General features: G+C 50.1%; 1 protein-coding gene across 4 annotated transcripts in view; it reads right to left on the reverse strand.

The window, feature by feature from the left end:
• The window catches only part of CRAMP1 (cramped chromatin regulator homolog 1), a 56,459-nt gene that overhangs the window by 19,601 nt on the left and 16,237 nt on the right, over nt 1-20,621 (reverse strand). For all 4 annotated transcript variants that reach the window (XM_051830291.2, XM_070064137.1, XM_051830290.2 and 1 more), the window contains exon 6: nt 16,054-16,102. In XM_051830291.2, coding sequence (XP_051686251.2) covers nt 16,054-16,102 — 49 coding nt within the window. The remainder of the gene's footprint in view (nt 1-16,053; nt 16,103-20,621) is intronic.

Genomic DNA, 20,621 nt, shown 5'->3' on the forward strand with positions numbered 1-20,621 from the left:
AAGAATTGGGAAGAGACACTGAGCCTGTGCACAAACGGAAGGAAGGGCCAGTGGCGAGGTGCACTGAGCTGCAGCAGGCGGGACTAGGCCTTCCCAGGACAGAGGACAGAGGCCCCTCTGTGCCTCCCAACAACAGACTCCTGCTGTTCCCAGGAAACAGCGGTGCCTTGCTCGGCATGGGCGGGTCCCATCTCTGGGACAGCCCTGCTCTGCAGTTTGTCGGACGCCAGCCATCGCTCCACCTGGATGTAACTCCCTTGCTCCATCAGCACCGTCCCTCAGGACCCAGGAGACTCACAGCCTACGTAAACCACCACCTACAGCTGGGCCAGGGGCTGGAGGCCTCCCCCCATCTGTTTGCCACAGCTGTAGGAAAACGGGAATTACACAAAGAAATACTACGTAATTAAGGAATCAAGAAAAATAGTTGTTTTAAAAATATGGTGGGTGGGGGACAGATGCTGTGGCATGGTAGGTTAAGCCTCAGCCTGCAGCACCAGTACCCCCATGTGAGCGCTGGTTCTGTCCTGGCTGCTCCACTTCCGATCCAGCTCTCTGCTGTGGCCTGGGAAAGCAGTGGAGGATGGCCCAGATCCTTGGGCCCCTGCACCCACATGGGAGACCTGGAAGAAGCTCCTGGCTCTGGATCAGCTCAGCCCCCACCATTACAGCCATTTAGGGAGTGAACCTGTGGATGGAAGACCTCTCTGTCCCTCCCTCTGCTCTGTCTGTAACTCTGCCTCACAAATAAATAAATAAATTTTTCTTTAAAAAAAAAAAATGATGGGTGGTCAAGTTAATGTAGATAAGACAAATAAAGACTGAGATATTTGAATATACTCAAGTCTCCTTGCTCTGGGCCCGAAGTTCTAGGTGTTTTTTACATTTTTATTCTATTTATTTATTTGAAAGAGTTACAGTAAGAGGACAGAGAGATTCTTCTACTAGTTCACTCCCCAAAGAGCCACAACGACCAAGGATGGGTCTGGCTAAAGCCAGGAAGCTTTGTGGGGTCTTCCAAATGGGTGGCAGGCCAGGCACTTGGGCACCTCCCACTGCTTTCCAGGGCCAGAGAGAGAGCTGGAGCAGAAGTGCAGCAGCCGGCACTTGAATCAGCACCCACATGGGATGGCGGCACTGCAAGTGAAGGTTCGACCTGCTGCGCCACAGCGCCGGCCCTTTTTGCTTGGTTTTAAAACTGGAAGTCACAAAGAATGCATCTTCTTTGGAGTTTCTGAAAAATAATGAAATTCCAAGGCGTGCACAGCAGCGGAGCGGCTGGTGAGTGAACGTGGGCCTCTGTCTTACAACGTGCTCAGGGTATGCATTTACTGTTTTACGCCTTTCTCTTTCATCAACGTGCATGACTGCCCAACTCCTAGCTGCAATCAGGTAAGAGGAAGAGCGCTGCACCGGTCCCAGCTGCTCAGTTGTTACCAAACAGCGCTGTGGCACAGCAGGTAAAGCTGCTGCGTGAGCGCCGGCATCCTGTATGGCCGCTGGTTTGGGTCCAGCTGCTCCACTTCCACTCCAGCTCTCCGCTATGGCCTGGGAAAGCAGGAGAGGATGGCCCAAGTTCTTGGGCTCCTGCACCCGTGTAGGAGACCTGGATTAAGCTCCAGGCTCCTGGTTTCTGATCGGCACAGCTCCAGCCATTGAGGCTATTTTGGGAGTGAACCGGGATGGAAGACTTCTCTTTCTCTCTGCCTCTGCATCTCTGCCTTTTAAATAAAATAAATCTTAAAAAAAAAAAATAGTGAAAAAAGTCACAGTACACCAATGGTAAGATGACTGACACGTCAATACAGAAGATTCTATTCAAATCCATGCATACTTATACATGCATCTGTGCATGTGAATTTCCTAGGAAAAAAACTGAGATGGACACACATGAAATTAGCACAGCGCTTATTTTGTTTTAAAGATTTTTTTATTTGTTTGAAAGATAGAGTTATAGACAGTGAGAGGGAGAGACAGAAAGGTCTTCCATCTGTTGGTTCACTCCCCAAATGGCCACAAGGGCGGGAGCTGTGCTGATCTGAAGCAGAGAGCCAGGTGCTTCTCCCGGGTCTCCCACACGGGTGTAAGGGCTGAAGCGCTTGGGCCATCTTCTACTGCTTTCCCAGGCCACAGCAGAGAGTGGGATTGGAGAGGAGCAGCCAGGACTAGAACCAGCGCCCACATGGGATGTCAGTGCTGCAGGCGGAGGATGAACCTATTGTACCATGGCGCTGGCCCCTCACAGTGGTTATTTATAGTGAGAAGAATGGGATGGGATGGTAGGGACAATCTTATATTTGTATTGTCTGAAACCTATGAAAACATATTTACATATTACTTGTACAAATTTTTTTCTTGTCATACTTTATTTTTTAAAGTTTTATTTAATATAAATTTCAAAAGTACAACTTTTGGATTATAGCGGATTTTCCCCCCATAACCACCCTCCCACCCACAAACCATCCCATCTCCTACTCCTTCTCCCATCCCATTCTTCATTAAGATTCATTTTAATTATCTTTACATAGAGATCGACTTAGTATATACTAAGTAAAAATTTCAAGATTGCACCCACACAATGTATAAAGTACTGTTTGAATACTACTGTAACCGTTAATTTGCATAGTACAACACATTAAGGACACAGATTTTACATGGGGAATAAGTGTACAGTGACTCCCATTGTTGATTTAACAACTGACACTCTTATTTATGATGTCCGTAATCACCCGAGGACCTTGTCATGAGCTGCCAAGGCTTTCTTGAGTTCACAAACTCCGACCTCATTTATAAGGCCATCATCAATGTAGAAGCTCTCCTCCCTTCAGAGAAAGGCACCTCCTCCTTTGACGGCCCCTTCTTTCTGCTGGGATCTCCCTCAAAGAGATCTTTCATTTAGGTCTTCTTTTTTATTTTTTTTGCCACAGTGTCACTGCTTTCCATGCCTGAGAAACTTTCATAGGCATTGTAGCCAGAACCAAATGCCTTAATTCTGATTCTGAGGCCAGAGTGCTGTTTAGGGCATTTGCCAATCTATGATTCTGCTGTGTATCCTGCTTCCCATGTTGGATCGTTCTCTCCTTTTTAATTCTACCAATTATTATTAGCAGACACCGGTCTTATTTATGTGATCCCTTTGACAGTCTTATCTATATGATCAATTATGAACTTAAACTGATCACTTTAACAAGATGGCATTGGTACCTGTCAACTTAATGGGATGTGGAGTCCCATGGCACGTTTCTAGCTCTACCATTAGGGGTAAGTCCGAGTGAGCATGTGCCAAACTGTACAACTCCTCCCTCTCTTATTCCCAGTCTTATTTTTAACAGGGAACACTTTTCAGTGAAATTCGAACACCTAAGAATAATTGTCCATTAATTAAAGAGTTCAACCAATGGTATTAAGTAGAACAAGAAAATACTAAAAAGAATGAGAAAGTGGGCTGTTCCTCGACAGGACAAGGGCTGATCAAGTCACTGCTTCTCATAGTGTCCACTTCACTCCTACAGGTGTCCTTTTAGGTGCTCAGTTGTCACATATCAGGGAGAACATGTGATATTTGTCCCTTTGGGTCTGGCTTATTTCACTCAGCATGATGTGTTTCAGATTCCTCCATCTTGTTGCAAATGACTGGATTCTTTTTTTTTTTTTTTACTGCTGTATAGTATTCTATAGAGTACATATCCCTTAATTTCTTTATCCAGTCTTCTGTTGATGGGCACTAGGTTGATTCCAGGTCTTAGCAATTGTGAATTGAGCTGGAATAAACACTGAGGTGCAGACAGCTCTTTTATTTGCCAATTTAATTTCCTTTGGGTAAATTCCAAGGAGTGGGACGGCTGTGGTAGGGCTATATTCAGGTTTCTGAGGAATCTCCAAACTCACTTCCATTGTGGCTTTACTAGTTTGATTCCCACCAACGGTGAGTTAGTGTCCCTTTTTTCCCCACATCCTTGCCAGCATCTGTTAGTTGATTTCTGTATGTGAGCCATTGTAACCAGCGTGAGGTGAAACCTCACTGTGGTTTTGATTTGCATTTCCCTGATGGCTAGTGATCCTGAACATTTTTTCATGTCTGTTGGCCGTTTGGATTTCCTTTTTTTATGACAGGCAGAGTTAGACAGTCAGAGAGAGAGACAGACAGGTCTTCCTTTCCACTTGTTTACCCCCCAAATGGCGGCACTGCGCCAATCCGAAGCCAGGAGCCAGGTGTTTCCTCCTGGTCTCCCCTGCGGGTGCAGGGTCCAAGCACTTGGGCCATTCTCCACTGCCTTCCCAGGCCACAGCACAGAGCTGGACTGGAAGAGGAGCAACCGGGACAGAATCCGGCGCCCTGACTGGGACTAGAACCCGGGATGCCGGCGCTGCAGGTGGAGGATTAGCCTACTGAGCCGCGGCACCAGCCAAGGATTTCCTCTTTTGAAAAATGTCTATTTAGGTCCTTGGCCCATATCCTAAGTGGGTTCTTTGTTTTGTTGTTATGGAGTTTCTTCATCTATTTGTAGATTCTGGTTATGCATCCTTCATTAGTTGCATAATTTGCAAATATTTTCCCCATTCTGTCAGTTGCCTCTTCACTTTCCTGTTTCTTTTGCAGTACAGAAACGTCTCAATCTGATATAATCCTAATCATTAATTCTGGCTTTGACTGCCTGTGCCTCTGTGGTCTTTTCCAAGAAGTCTTTGCCTGTGCCTATATCTTGCATGGTTTCTGCAATGTTTTCTAATAATTTGATGGTGTCACGTCATAGATTTAGATCTTTAATCCATGTTAAGTGGATTCTTGTGTAAGGTGTAAGGTAGGGGTCTTGCTTCATACTTCTGCACGTGGAAATCCAGTTTTCACAGCATTATTTGTTGAATAGACTGTCCTTGCTTCAGGAATTGGTGTTAGATCCTTGATCAAATATAAGTTGGTTCTATTTGTTTGATTTCTGGTGTTTCTATTCTGTTCCACTGGTCTATCCATGTTTCTGTACCAGTACCAGGCTGTTTTGATTACAACTGCTCTGTAATATGTCTTGAAATCTGGTATTGTGATGCTTCCTGCTCTGTTTTTGTTGTACAAGATTGCTTTAGCTATTCGAGCTCTCCTATGCCTCCATATGAATTTCAGCATCATTTTTTCTAGATCTGAAAAGAATGTCTTTAGTATTCTGATTGATATTGCATGGAATCTATAAATTGCTTTTCAGAGAAAGGACATTTTGATATTGTTCCTTCCAAACCATGAACATGGAAGGTTTTTTCCATTTTTTTGGTATCCTCTTTTATTTCTTTAAGGTTTTGTAATTTTCATTTTAGAGATCTTTGACATCCTTAGTTAAGTTTATTCCAAAGTATTTTTCTTTTGTAGCTATTGTGAATGGGATTGACCTTAGAAGTTCTTTCTCAGCCGTGGCATTGTCTGTGTATACAAAGGCTGTTGATTTTTGTGCACTGATTTTATAACCTGCTACATTGCCAAACTCTTCTATGAGTTTCAATAGTCTCTTGGTGGAGATCTTTGGATCCCCTAAAATAAAGAATCATATCGTCTGCAAAGAGGGATAGTTTGAGTTCTTCCTTCCCAATTTGTATCCCTTTAATTTCTTTTTCTTGCCTAATGGCTCTGGCTAAGACTTCCAGGACTATATTGAATAGTAATGCTGAGAGTGGGCATCCCTGTCTGGTACCAGATCTCAGTGGAAATGCTTCCAACTTTTCCACATTCAGTCGGATAAATTGCCTTGATTGTGTTGAGGAATGTTCCTTCTATACCCAATTTGCTTAGAGTTTTCATCATGAAAGGGTGTTGTATTTTATCAAATGCTTTCTCTGCATCTATTGAGATAATTATATGGTTTTTCTTCTGCAGTTTGTTAATGTGGTGTATCACAATGATTGATTTGCAAACACTGAACCATCCCTGCATACCAGGGATAAATCCCACTTGGTCTGGGTGGATGATCTTTCTGATGTGTTGTTTTATTCTACTGGACAGAATTTTATTGAGGATTTTTGCATCTATGTTCATCAGGGATAACGGTCTGTAATTCTCTTTCAATGCTGCATCTTTCTCAGGGTCAGGAATTAAGGTCTCCCACGCGGGTGCAGGGCCCCAAGCACTTGCACCATCCTCCACTGCCTTCCTGGGCCACAGCAGAGAGCTGGACTGGAACCTGGTGCCCATATGGGATGCCAGCACCGCAAGCGGTGAGCCACAGTGCCGCCCCCGTTTAGGTTTTCTATGTCTTCATAGTTCAATTTAGGTAGGTTGTAGGTGTCCAACAATCTATCCATTTCTGATAGATTTCCTAGTTTGTTGGCATACAGCTCTTTGTAGTAATTTCTGATGACTTTTTATTTCTGTGGTGTCTGTTGCTACATTCCCTTTTTCATTTCTAATTTTACTGATTTGGGTCTTTCCTGTTTTTAGTGAGTTGGGCCAACGGTGTGTCAATTTTGTTTTTCAAAAAATTTGCTCTTCATTTTGATCTTTTCTAATTTTTTTTATTCAATTTTGTTGATTTCTTCTCTAACTTAAATTATTTCTCTTCTACTAGTTTTGGGTTTGGTTTGCTGTAGTTTTTCTAGATCCTTGAGATGCACTGATAGCTCATTTATTTGGTGCCTAATTTTATGATGTTTCTGATTGCTAAAGACTTTCCTCTTAACACTGCTTTTGCTGTATCCCATAAGTTTTGATATGCTGTGTTATCTTCATTTGCTTCCAGAAAGTTTTTGATTTCTTCTAGGACTCGCTGTTCATTTAGAAGGATGTTGTTTAGTCTCCGTGTATTTGCACATGCTCTAGGGATTCCTGCGTTGCTAATTTACAGCTTCATTCCACTGTGGTCTGGGAAGATGCATGGTATGACTTAGATTCTTTTGAATTTGCTGAGACTTGCTTTATGGCCTAGTATGTGGTCAATCCTAGAGAAAGTTCCACACACTGCTGAGAAGAATGTGTATTCTGTAGGATGAAAAGTTCTGTAGATATATGTCAGATCCATTTGTTCTATAATGATGATTAAATCCACTGTTTCCTTGTTGATTTTCTGTCTGGTTGATTCGTCTGTTGCTGAAAATGAAGTACTGGGGGCCGGCACTGTGGCACTGCAGGTTAACACCCTGGCCTAAAGTAATGGCACCCCATATGGGCGCAGCTTCTAGTCCCGGCTGCTCTTCTGATTCAGCTCTCTGCTATGGACTGGGAAAACAGCAAGAAGATGACCCAAGTCATTGGGCCCCTGTACCCACGTGGAAGTGGGAAAAAGCTCCTGGCTCCTGGCTTTAGGAGCAGCTCTAGCCATTGCAGCCAACTGGGGAGTGAACCAGTGGATGGAAGACCTCTCTCTCTCTCTCTGCCTCTCTTCTTTCTGTATAACTCTTTCAAGTAAATAAATCTTTAAAAAAATTAAAGTGGAGGACTTCAATACTTCATTATTGTATTGGAGTCTAAGTCTCCCTTTAAGTCCCTTAACATATGTTTTAAATAGCCCAGTGCCCTGTAATTAGGTACATATACGTTTACAATAGTTACATCTTCCTGTTGAATTGACCACTTAATCATTATTTAGTGCCTTTATTTGTCCCTTTTAACAGTTTTTGTGTTAAAGTCTATTTTGTCTGATATTAAGATGGCTATGCCAGCTCTTTTTTTATTTCTGTTGGTATGGAATATCTTTTTCCAACCATTCACTTTCAGTCTGCATGCACCTTTGTTGGAAAGATGTGTTTCTTATTAGCAGCAAACAGATGGGTTTTGTTCCTTAATCCATTCAGCCAGTCTGTGTCTTTTGGAGAGCTGAGGCCATTAACGTTCAATATGACTATTGATAAGTAGTGACTTTGCCCTGCCATTTTTCCAAAGATATTTCTAATATATGCTTTGAACTTCCTGTGATCTTTTACTGGGAGGTTTTCTTCCTTTACCTTCTTTCGTATTGATGGCCGTTTTTCTGTGTGTAACACATCTTTAAGTATCTTTTGCAGGGCTGGACGAGTGGTGACAAGTTCTTTCAATTTCTATTTGCTATGAAAGGTCTTTATTTCACATTCACAAATAAGAGCTTTGCAGGATATAATATTCTGGGCTGGCAGTTTTTCCTCTCAGTACCTGGGCTATATCTCGCCATTCCCTCCTAGCCTGTAGGGTTTCTGATGAGAAGTCTGCTGGGAGTTTAATTGGACATCCTCTGAGATTACGTAATCTGGTGTTTCTCTCTTGCACATTTTAGAATCTTGTCTTTATGTTTCACTGTGGTGAGTTTGAGTACAATGTGTCGTGGTGAGGAACTTTTATGGTCATGTCTATTGGGAGTTCTGTGTGCTTCCTGTACTTGGAGGTCTCTTTCTTTCTCCAAACCCAGGAAGTTTTCTGCTAGTATCTCACTACAAAGGCCTTCTAAACCATTCTCTCTCTCCATGCCTTCAGGAACTCCTAGAACTTGAATGTTGGGTTAATAGCATCCTGTAGATTCCCAACAATATTTATTAGATTTCTAATTTCCTCTTTGGTTTGACTGTATACTTTCCTGTGCTCTGTCTTCTAAGTCCGATAATTCTCTCTTCTGCCTCACTGATTCTGTTTTTAAGACTCTCAACTGTGTTTTTCATTTGTTCTATTGAAGTCTTCATTTCATTTTGATTTCTCTTCAACATCTCAATTTCATGTTCTATTGAGTTCTTCATTTCATTTTGATTCCTCCTAAGATTTCATTTTCATGAGAGAGATTTTCTTTCATGTCCTGCATGGATTTCAGAAGTTTGTGTGTTTTTGATTACTTCTAAGTATTCTTATCATCAATTTTTTAAGTTCCATTTCTTGCATTTCTTCTATCTCGTCTTCATAATCTTGTCATGTTCTTTTGGGAGCGTCATTTTGTCTTCCTTATCCTTCTTAGGTTGTAGTGTTTGCTGTTCGGCATCTGTGGAGATACTTGTTGGTTTCTCTTTTTTCCTGTTGTGACAGCTTTTTTCTTTGTGCTATGACTGTAGATAAGTGGACTGTCTGCTTTCAGTGAATCTCTAGATGCTTGTGATGGGTGTGGCCAGAGAGCTCTATTCAGTTCTTCTTGGTTATTAAGGGCGTGCCTAAGGTGACACACCCAGGTTTGGTGTAGTAAAAATTTTTTTATTTGATATATAGAGTTAGACAGTGAGAGAGAGAGACAGAGAAAGGTCTTCTTTCCGTTGGTTCACCCCCAAAATGGCCGCTACAGCTGGCACTGCGCCAATCCGAAGCCAGGAGCCAGGAGCCAGGAGCCAGGAGCCAGGAGCCAGGAGCCAGGAGCTTCCTCCTGGTCTCCCATGCGGGTGCAGGGCTCAAGCACTTGGGCCATCCTCCACTGCCTTCTTGGGCCACAGCAGAGCTGGACTGGAAGAGGAGCAACCAGGACTAGAACCTGGCGCCCATATGGGATGCTGGCACCACAGGCAGAGGATTAACCAAGTGAACCACGGCATCGGCCCCATCTTTCTTTTTTTGTTAATCAGAAGGGAAGTAATTTCACTCAGCTGAGCTCTTCTCCTTGATGGCGATCAGTGTCTGTGTGCTAGTCCCAGTGGGTTTTATATTCGTCTGCTCCATCCCAAGGACTATACAAAGGATTTGTGCAGTCCTCAGTGTAAGTTCAGATTCCCCTGCAATGTCTCTCATCAGGTAGGCAGGGCCGCCCAAGCTTGTGGCATCTCCCACTGAGACTACTCAAAGTCTTGGCCACACCATGAGTTCTCCCACACATGCTCAGTTTCCCCCTCCCCCCCCCCACAGTCCAGGTTCAGAAGCTCCACAGTTATTAGGTCTTAGTCTCCTGTTATTACTCCCCACCAGAGTCAGGTTTCTCCACTCAGCTGACTGCCAGGCATAGCCCCAAGCTGGCGCAGCTGTTAAGTATGTCAAAAAAATCGCGCCCGCTCTATCGGCTTGTATGCCTTTGTAAGGTGTTTGGACAGAGAGAATGGTGTCCATAATGTCGTTTTATTTTTTCTTTCCTCTAGCTAGGCTGATGTACTTCCCCCCACAGGGCTTCAAGCCTCGTGCCCTCTAGGTTCTTCTTGCCGCTTTTCTGCCACTGTCATTGGCTACTGTGGCTTCTTCTAACCTCACTTTGCAGTGCTGGTGTGGAGGCTCTAGGCTGCTGGTGTCCTGAGCCATGGGTGCCCACGCCCTCCACATAGGTCCACCGTGTCCCTCTAATTACGGAAGTTTCCTCTGCCATTTTTTCCTTAACTCTTCCCTGAGACTACACTATCTCCACTTTTACTAAACTATCTTCTGGACTATACTAGTAAGTTCCCTCCCTATCCCGCCATCTTGGAACCACCCACCTCTAACTTGTGCAATTTCCAAAAACATTATTTTAGGAACACCACTTCTATTTTATGGTATGAAGTGCTGTCTGATTCTAGAATTGAAATAAAATCAATAATAATCTTTTAAAAAAAGTTATTTCTAAAACAACGATGCCTGAGACTGAAGATCAGAATGTGAGCAATGGCTCCAAATGAAACAGCATGAGAGGGACGCCCATGTCAACTGCATGCAGCCAGCTGGGGCTGGGTTCTCTACGGGTAACTGGGCGTCACCACCACTTCCATAGCTCAGGAGACACAGCTGTGCCCTGTCCTTAAAGAGGGAGCAGCTTTGGGGCAGGTGTTGGTGCGGCAGCTAGGACACCACCTGGGACACCAAGGTTCCTGGGTGTGAGTCCCAGTCACTCTGCTGCCGCCCCAGCTCAATGCTGCTGTGCACTCTGGGAGGCAGCAGGTGACAGCCCAACTACCTGGGTCCCTGTCACCTCTGTGGGAGACCTTGATCGGGTTCCAGGGTACCCTGGCTGTTACAGGCATTTGGGGAATGAACCAATGGATGTAAGATTTCTCTCCGCTTTTCAACAAAAGTAGATATTAATTTGGCATTATGGAGTGTCAATGCAAAACAGACTGTTTCGGTGTCGCCTCCTGAACATTTAGGGTTTAAGTGAGTGTTCACAGGTTATTCAGACAGACAAGAGTCTTAAGGAATGGGGAAGAGCAGAAGGAGCAGCAGAGGTGAGGCTTAGGTAAAGGAGGCCAACAGTAAAGGAGACCCATAAGCAGGTGTCCATCTCACACTCTCTTTTGGTCTGGGGATAGTTTGGAGATGAGATAACACTTTGAGACAAAATTCTTGTACCACCTTATTATCCAAGAAGAAATAAGCAGAGCAGTGGTACAGCAGTGGCTACAGAAGAGACCCGACAAATACCTTAAAAGAGCAGTGATTCAGTGATTCAGCGATTGAGCTGATTCTTAAACCACCTCTCCAGAGTCACAGGCTCTGGAGACAAATGGATGCAACTGCTGGTCACTGTTTGAACCATCTGCCCCCAAAACCAAACATAGCCAGCAAGAACAGGTGAAGCTATGCCATGTGCCACCTTGGGTTTGTGATAATCACATTTTCCATTTAGCTATTTTTTACTTCCTTTTTTTTCTTCAGTGAAAGTCAGTGCACTTTAAAAAACATATTTTTGATATGAGAGGCAGAGAGAGCAAAGGCTCCTACATACTGGCTCCGTCCCCAAATGCCCATGATGGCTGGGGCTTGGGCAGTCTGAATCTTGAAGCCAGGCATTTAATCCAGGCTTCCCAAGTGTGTGGCAAGAACCCAATCATCTGAGCCATCACCAGTGTCTCCCACAGAAGTCACAAATAGGTGGCAGAGCTGAGTGCTGATGCAGTACTCCCAGGGGGGGCAGGGTCTCAGCTGCTGGGCTAATGCCCACAAGCGCACTCTTTGGATTAATAGGTGACCTCTCTTCCTTTCCTCTCAAAGTGGAATTCCAAGAGCAGCCATAGGCTAGGGCACAACACAGCGTCCAGAGCCGCGTCCACCCTGACAGGAGAGGATGCATAGGCCTGGCGCAGGCCCAGGATGTGGTACGTGCCTGCCTCCCCACCTACTAGCCCAAACTGAAAGGCCAGGCCAGGAGTCCTTGGGGCACAGGAGCTTGAGGTGGTATTACCTGTGCTACAATCACAAGCCTACTTCAAACTGAACCTGACCACACAGAGGGCACTCTCTGCATCCCAATATGCATCGTGTAGGCTACCAGGAAAATGGAGCTCCATGAGCAGGGGCCCTAGCTTTCCTCTCACACACCATTTACCCTCATAGGCACACGCTTGATTCAAGGCCTGTGCACTGTGAACAGGTAGTAAACTCTCATTTTAGCTGAGATCTTTTCTCAATTCATTTACTCCTGAATTTGTTTCTTCAATTCTCTCACTCAGGAGACTCACAGCTAAGGGGAACGGGTCTGCACAGGAAGCTCAGTATTTCATCGCTTCTGGTGGTCATCCCGGAGCGGAGCCCACAGGCCCCTGACCGCTGTCCTCCTGCTGTTCACCTGTACAAATATTCTGTTTGTTCTTAAAATCAAACATCTGCTGCTGAAGAAGCGACAACTGGATAGAATACAGCAGGAAGCCCAGGCCCTGAGCAGACCACACGGCCGCCAGCTGCCCTCTGCCAGGGCACAAGCAACTCAGAGGGGACAGTCCTTTCTGGGGTGGGGGATGTGCTGCACAGGGCAAGGCATAGGGCTCTCAGGCACTACACAAGCCACAGGAGACAGTGACGTCGGGAGACACTGTTGAGACAATGAAAAGGGACGCCACAGATGGAGAAAATGCACGCAATGCGGACAGGTCCTGGAACTCTAGCTAGAGGCAGCAACAAGAAAACGGGCACTGGAGAAGTTGTGCATCACTAGGCACCAGGAAAATGCAGATCAAAGCAGAAAGACACTGCCTCATACCCCCTGGAAGGCTCAGAAAAACAAACTGCCTGAAAGAACACCTGGGGTGCGTGGGGGAAAGGCGGAAGCTCCCCAGTTCACGTCAGACCACACTGCCTCTCAGGGCAAAACCAGAACCAATGTTCACAAAAATCCGGTGGCCACGTTCTAGGGTCACTTATTCCAAGATCAAAAAAGTCCTCAGAGTGACAGCGTGCCCGAGCACACACTGCTGAGTGCAGGAGGCCGACCCGAGAGGGCCACTGCCGGAGGCTCCACTTGGATGACTTTCTGGGAAGGGAAAAACTACAGCAAAGACAATGTGGCTCTGCAGCTGCAGGGCTGGGTATGGAGGAGGGGTGGCCAGGGAAGAGTTTGTCCAGCACTTCACTCTTCTGTGGTCATACGAGTCTGTGCATTTGTGTCTGAGAAAGGAGCCACGTACTGCATGGTTCCAAATGTGCTGCACCCTGGGGACAGCAGGACTGGAACAGCAGCGTGCCCCAGGAGGCCTGGAGAGTCCAGGGAAGGAGGCCAGGCTCTGCTTCTGCCTGTAGTTTGTGTGATTCTCGGAGAATCGTGGGTATTCTGCAAACATACCCTGATGCGTGTCCCATTCAGATGCAGCTGTCTCTGCCTGCTGAGCACCCACAGAGACACCTCACATGCAAAGGTTAGCGTGGGCCTGAGGTCACAGTAAAGACCCAAGACAGGGGCCAGTGCTGTGGCGTAGTAGGTAAAGCCGCCGCCCACAGCACCGGCATCCCACATGGGCGCTGGTTCAAGTCCCAGCTGCTCCACTCCCGATTCAAATTTCTGCTATAGCCTGAGAAAGCAGTGGAAGATGGCCCAAGTCCTTGGGCCCTGCACCCACGTGGGAGACCTGGAAGAAGCTCCTGGCTTCGGATCAGCACAGCGCCGGCTGCTGCAGCCAATTGGAGAGCGAACCATCAGATGGAAGACCTCTCTCTGTGTAATTCTTTCAAATAAATAAATAAATCTTAAAAGAAAAAAAAAAAAAGACCCAAGCCAGGTCTGGCCCTTCCCAAGGCTGCATATCTGCAGTCATAAAAGACCCCTCCACTTTCTGAGTACTCCAGCCTCAGGTCCTCGGGAACCTTGGTCCCACAGGTACTTGGGAAATGGAACGTCGATATGGCACCACCTTCCATCACACAGTTGGATCAAGTCTCCCACAGCCCTGCAATTTTCTCAACAACTATTTCCTTTTCTTCTCTTTAAAGATTGAGGATCTGGGGGTTCTGTTTGGTCTGGCGCCATCTAGACACCCACATCTCATATTGGAGTGCCTGAGCTCCAGGCCTGGCCCCACTCCTGACTCCAGCTTCCTGCTACTGCACACCGTAGGAGGAGGCACTGATGCTTCAAGTACTTGGGTCCCACATGGATACCTTGGTGAAGTTTTAAGTTTTGGGCTTTGGCCTGGCCCAGCCCCGGCTGTTGCAGGCATTTGGGGAGTGACCCAGTGGATGGAAGCTCTGTCTCCGTCTCAAAAGCCCACGTCAAGTTCTTGACTTGAAGTAGATCCCCCATGTAGCCAGAGGACAGGCTCTCCTGGGAGCTGCACAGCATGCGTCCACCATGCCCACCTTCCAGGCATGGCTGACAACTCCTCTTCCTGGAGGCCAGACCCACTAGGGGAAGTTCTACTGGATCCCAGAGGCAACCTGTGCCCTCGGCAGCCCGGTCAACTCTGGCTCATACAACCTAGTTGTGTGGGGTCTGGCTCAGAAGAAGCCTCAGGAATCCAAGAGACGCACCTGTGATACACCAGAGAGAACAGCACAGGCCAGCCCTGAGCACCGCCCACAGCAAAAGTTTCCAGGTCTGTGGGGGAAGCTGAGGGGAAAGCAACCAGAGGGGAGGGAGGCAACAGATGGAGGAAGAGGCCAGGAAGGTAGTGCTCGGGACGGAGCGGCTGGCAGGCGCTTCCAGGACAGGGGCTGAGAGGGATCTGGGCAAGATTAAATGTCCAGAGTTGAGGGAACAGGAAGCAGCTGCCAGACTACCACCAACACTACAGGACAGGGCAGCTACCAACGAGGGCCCCACACTCGGCGTGAAATCTATACACGCAGAATCCCCAGGCCATGGAAGAGCAGCATGGTCCACAGAAGGATGGTGCGTGGAGGTGTGGCCAGAATGAGACAGGTGTCCATGGAGCTCCTGACCCACCAGGACACAGTGAGGAAGCAGAGCAAGCATACTCAGGGTGTGCAGTAGGAGGGTGGCAGGGGGGACACAGCAGGGCCAGGGCAGAAGGGGTGTGATTTACAAAGCAACGTGCAGACGTAACAGATGAGTCAGATCTACAGTCTTCACCCGGGAAAAGGTAACAAAAGGCCCAGGAAGAGCAGAAACAGGTGCGGCAGACACGGGTGCTGGAGGCCTCTGAGGGGAATGGGGGGTGGTGACAGGGACTGCAGAGACGCTTGTGGGGCAGACCCCTTGCTGGCTGGGAACAGGCCAGGAGACTGTCAGAGGAGGGGGGGACTCCAGACGGCTTCACGGCCCAGGCTGGCAGGGGCAGGATGAGTCAAGTGGGGTCCTTCATACCACGAGCTCTCTGGAGAGCAGTCCATAGCGGCTGGCCCAGCAGGCCCTGGCACAGGCGTCACAGGGAGAGCAGTCCATAGTGGCTGGCCCAGCAGGGAGTGAGATGGGGAGGAGCAGAAAGCTGCAGCCCAGGCCCAGCAGAGCAGGGAAGCACAGAAAGCAAAGGCCTCACAGCAGTCAGGCACTGAGGCCAGGAAGCACACAGGCCAAGGACGCAGGCACCGAGGAAGGCAGACCTGGGCTCATCTCGGCATGTCAAGACCATGGTCACAGGCCAGGGACTCAGAAGGAAGACGGCCAGAGTGGGGCTGAGAACCTCTGTGGGACTGCCAGGACACTGAAGGTTTCCATGGAGGAAAGAGCACCTCAGGCCCACCTGCATGTTTCCGAGACTACGGAGAAGTCCAGGGCAGACAGCCACGTCTCAGACCACCACTGTCCTAGTGTCAGGACGCCCACGCTGCACCCCGACTGTGCGGGTGCTGAGTCCCTGCTCCGCTCTGACGCCAGCCTCCTGCTAAAGCAGACGCCGGAGGCAGCACTGAGGGCTCGAGCAGCGGGGCCCCACTCTGCCAGCTCCAGCTGTCGTGGGCATTTGAGAAGTAGACCAACAGATAAAAGTGTGTGCTTTCGCTCTCATTCATTTTCTGTCTCTCCAATAAATAAGTAAAAATTTACAAGCAAAATAAAGCAAGCTCTTACTTACCCAACCTGAATGAGTTCGTTCAACTTCGTTGCATTCTTGTCATCCATACCTTTAAGTGGAAAACAGGCACGTGAGACTAAGCAGGCCGCAAGCTCCACCTCACTGACCTGGATCACAAGACCACTGTCAACACAGACTCCAAGCACACCAAGTGAGCACTCAGGCTGATCCGCGTAACACCTCTACGGGTGCTGCAGCCAGGCCAGCACCTCTGTCCAGTCTCCCTTGGAGGCATCCTGCCTGCCCTGTGAGCACTCCCACCCCCACAGAGCCCTGTGAGCACTCCCACCCCCCACAGGGCCCTGTGTGTACCCCCACCCCCCACAGGGCCCTGTGTACACTCCCACCCCCCACAGGGCCCTGTGTATACCCCCACCCCCCCACAGGGCCCTGTGTACACTCCCACCCCCACAGAGCCCTGTGAGCACTCCCACCCCCACAGAGCCTTGTGTACACTCCACCCCCCACAGAGCCCTGTGAGCACTCCCACCCCCCACAGAGCCCTGTGAGCACTCCCACCCCCCCACAGGGCCCCGTGTGTACCCCCACCCCCCACAGAGCCCTGTGTACACTCCACACCCCCACAGAGCCCTGTGTACACTCCACCCCCCACAGAGCCCTGTGAGCACTCCCACCCCCACAGAGCCCTGTGAGCACTCCCACCCCCACAGAGCCCTGTGAGCACTCCCACCCCCCACAGAGCCCTGTGAGCACTCCCACCCCCACAGAGCCCTGTGAGCACTCCACACACCCCCAGAGCCCTGTGTGCACCCTTATCCCCCACAGAGCCCTGTGAGCACTCCCACCCCCCACAGGGCCCTGTGTACACCCCCACCCCCCACACAAAGCCCTGTATACACTCCACACCCCCGCAGAGCCCTGTATGCAACCCCACCCCTGACAGGGCCCTGTGTACACCCCCACCCCCCACAGAGCCCTGTGTGCACCCCCACGCCCCACAAGGCCCTGTGTGTACTCCCACCCCCACAGAGCCCTGTGAGCACTCCCACCCCCCCCCACAAAGCCCTGTGTACACTCCACCCCCCACACAAAGCCCTGTATACACTCCACACCCCCACAGAGCCCTGTGAGCACTCCCACCCCCCACAGAGCCCTGTGAGCACTCCCACCCCCCCCCACAAAGCCCTGTGTACACTCCACCCCCCACACAAAGCCCTGTATACACTCCACACCCCCACAGGGCCCTGTGTGTACTCCCACCACCCACAGAGCCCTGTGAGCACTCCCACCCCCCCCACAAAGCCCTGTGTACACTCCACCCCCCACACAAAGCCCTGTATACACTCCACACCCCCACAGGGCCCTGTGTGTACTCCCACCACCCACAGAGCCCTGTGAGCACTCCCACCCCCCGCAGGGCCCTGTGTGCCCCGAGGTCCACTGCTCTGAGTCCCAGGCCCCCAGAGTGATCAGCCTGACACCCTCATCCCGTCCTAGTTCCCTGGCCTCCTCGCTACCTATGCAGTCCCTTGAGATGCGCGAGCATCTTGCGTGGACCAGTCAGTCAGGAAGAGAAGGGAGGGTGCTTACTGTCAAAGTTCTCAAAGCCTGCAAATTTTGAAGGAAGGAAGATAACCCATAAACATACAACCAGGCCAGGGGCAGGGACCAAGTGGCCCCCAAAGGAGCAGACACTGACTGCGCCTGTCAATCAGGAGTGGACATCCAGTAAGGATGAAGACATTGCAGAAAAATCATGACGAGAACGCACAGCTGGTACAACTGGGCGAGAGAGAAGGAAGTGTGAGACTAAAGGGAAACGCTGCCAGATAGAAGGGTCTTCAGGAAAGAACAGACACAGCCCGGCCCCGCCCAGGAGGAAAGCAGCTGCCCTCAATGGGTAGGTGTCCAGCCTGCCAGGGCTCACACACACTCAGGTGAGATCTCAAGGAGGCAACAGCCGAAGGGGAGGGAGGGCACAGTCGGCTGCTGCGTCTGCGGGTGCAGAGGACGGTGGGCGCCCGGGGAGAGGCTGAACTGCAGAACGCAGGGCCTGGCTGCCTCTGTCTCGAGCGCGCCGGAAACCAGTGCAGCGTGGGAAAGCAAGGGAGGAAGGCAAAGAGGGCAACTGCCCCTCTCTGGGGTGACCAGGACGTCCTGGCCAGCAGCACCGCCCACCACACTGCGGCTCAGTCCAGCCAGGAGCCCCGCCTCCAGCTCCTGCACCCAGCAAGGGAGCCCCTTTTGGATAGAAGCCACATGCACAAGACGACGAGGTCTCACGAGCCAGCAATGGGAACTGGCCACTCACGACAACCCCCAGCCGCTGTGCCCCACCTCCCCCGTCCCAGGGTGAAGCGGAGGCCAGGCACACAGTGAGTCTGACGTGTGTTCTGCAAAGAGCCCTGAGCACATCGTCTGCATCCAGCTTGAGGGTCCACCAATCCTGCTAACGGGATAACGTCACCCCCCAGACAAGCTCTGACCACGGTGCTCGACACGGGCAGTGTGTGTGGAAGGCCCAAGCGCAGGGCAGGGACGCCCTCTGGAGACCTCACAGAGAAAGAACAGGCTCCCGAGCTCAGCTCATAGACACACGTTCCAGGTAGAGCAGAGAGCCACACACGTGCCAGAACCCAGCAGACAGACCGTTAGGGTGCACTTCCCACAGAGACACCAGGTGACACAACAGTGAAGACACGGCACCAACAATCTCCCGACAGGCAGCTGGAAGGGAGGCGGGGCTCACGAGCCGCATGTGTGACCTGCAGCCCTGCCGAAGGGACCAGGGACAGCACTGACAGGAGAGCGGAGTATCTTCAGGAATGGAGGCCCCAGGCCCGCTGTCGGGAGGCCAGCCACATCCTGAGGGTGATGGTCACCCACGGTCGTGAGCCAGGGATGGAGAAGAGCAGGACTCCAAACACGCATGTGGAGACAGAGATGGCATGAGATGGGGCCCTGGCATGGTGGTGCATGGTAGGGAGACACCCAACACACTCCCGTGACCAGAGGCCACTGCAGGGGCCAGCGCTGTGGCACAGCAGGTAAAGCCGCCACCTGTGATGCCAGCATCCTATACGGGTGCCATTCGTACCCTGGCTGCTCCTCTTCCCACACAGCTCTCTGCTAATAACCTGGAAAGACAGAGGAAGTTGGCTCAAGTGTCTGAGTCCCTGCCACCCACATGGGAGACCAGGATGAGGCTCCTGGCTCCCGGTTTCAGCCTTGGCCAGTGCTAGCCGTTGCATCCAAGGAGCGAACTAGCAGATGATAGATTTGTCTCTCCTTCTCTTTCAAAACTTAAAAAAAGGCCGGCGCTGCGGCTCAGTAGGCTAATCTTCCGCCTTGCAGTGCCGGCACACCGGGTTCTAGTCCCGGTCGGGATGCCGGATTCTGTCCCGGTTGCCCCTCTTCCAGGCCAGCTCTCTGCTGTGGCCAGGAGTGCAGTGGAGGATGGCCCAAGTGCCATCGGATCATTGTGGTGCGCTGGCCGCAGCGCGCCGGCCATGGCGGCCATTGGAGGGTGAACCAACGGCAAAGGAAGACCTTTCTCTCTGCTCTTTCTCTCTCACTGTCCACTCTGCCTGTCAAAAAATAAATAAATAAATAAATTAAAAAAAAAACTTAAAAACAAAAACAAACAAACAAACTTATGGCCACAATGGCCAGGGTGGTACCAGGCAGAAGGCAGGAAGGAGTTTCGTCCTGGTCTCCCAGGTGGGTTCAGGGGCCCAAAAGGTTGAGCCACCTTCTGCTGCTATCCCAGGCCATAGCAGAGAGCTGGATTGTAAGTGGAGCAGCCAGGACTTGAACCAGTGCCCATATGGGATGCTGGCATTGCAGGTAGAGGCTTAACCTATCCCACAGTGCCAGCTCCCACAAATAAATCCTTAGAAAAGAAACAAAAAAAAAAAAACAAAAAAGCAGCCACTCAGGGCAAGGACGCAGCAGAGCAAACAGCAAGTAGCAGGACCACAGGGGCTGTGCACACCACTCCAAGTGGGAGGGACCACAGGGGCAGTGCACACCACTCCAAGTGGGAGGGACCAGGGCAGGGGCTGTGCACACCACTCCAAGTGGGAGGGACCACAGGGGCTGTGCACACCACTCCAAGTGGGAGGGACCCAGGGGCTGTGTACACCACTCCAAGTGGGAGGGACCAGGGCAGGGGCTGTGCACACCACTCCAAGTGGGAGGGACCAGGGCAGGGGCTGTGTACACCACTCCAAGTGGGAGGGACCAGGACCACAGGGGCTGTGCACACCACTCCAAGTGGGAGGGACCAGGGCAGGGGCTGTGCACACCACTCCAAGTGGGAGGGACCAGGACCACAGGGGCTGTGCACACCACTCCAAGTGGGAGGGACCACAGGGGCTGTGCACACCACTCCAAGTGGGAAGCCAGGAATAGGAGAGAAGCCCTGGCTTTAAGGAGAGCCTTACAGAAGACAATGGCTGTGGACACCAGGCAAGGGGCCTAGCAGCTGCTGGTCTGCACCAAGGGGGAGGGTGCTGGGAGAGGGCACAGGAGGAACAGGGACTGGAACAAGGACAGGCGGCCCTGGGCCACCAACATGAGCAGTCTCACCCGTACTGGTGCTCACT

The sequence above is a fragment of the Oryctolagus cuniculus genome, chromosome 19 (assembly GCF_964237555.1).
Source record: "Oryctolagus cuniculus chromosome 19, mOryCun1.1, whole genome shotgun sequence".
NCBI classification, from domain to species: Eukaryota; Metazoa; Chordata; class Mammalia; order Lagomorpha; family Leporidae; genus Oryctolagus; species Oryctolagus cuniculus.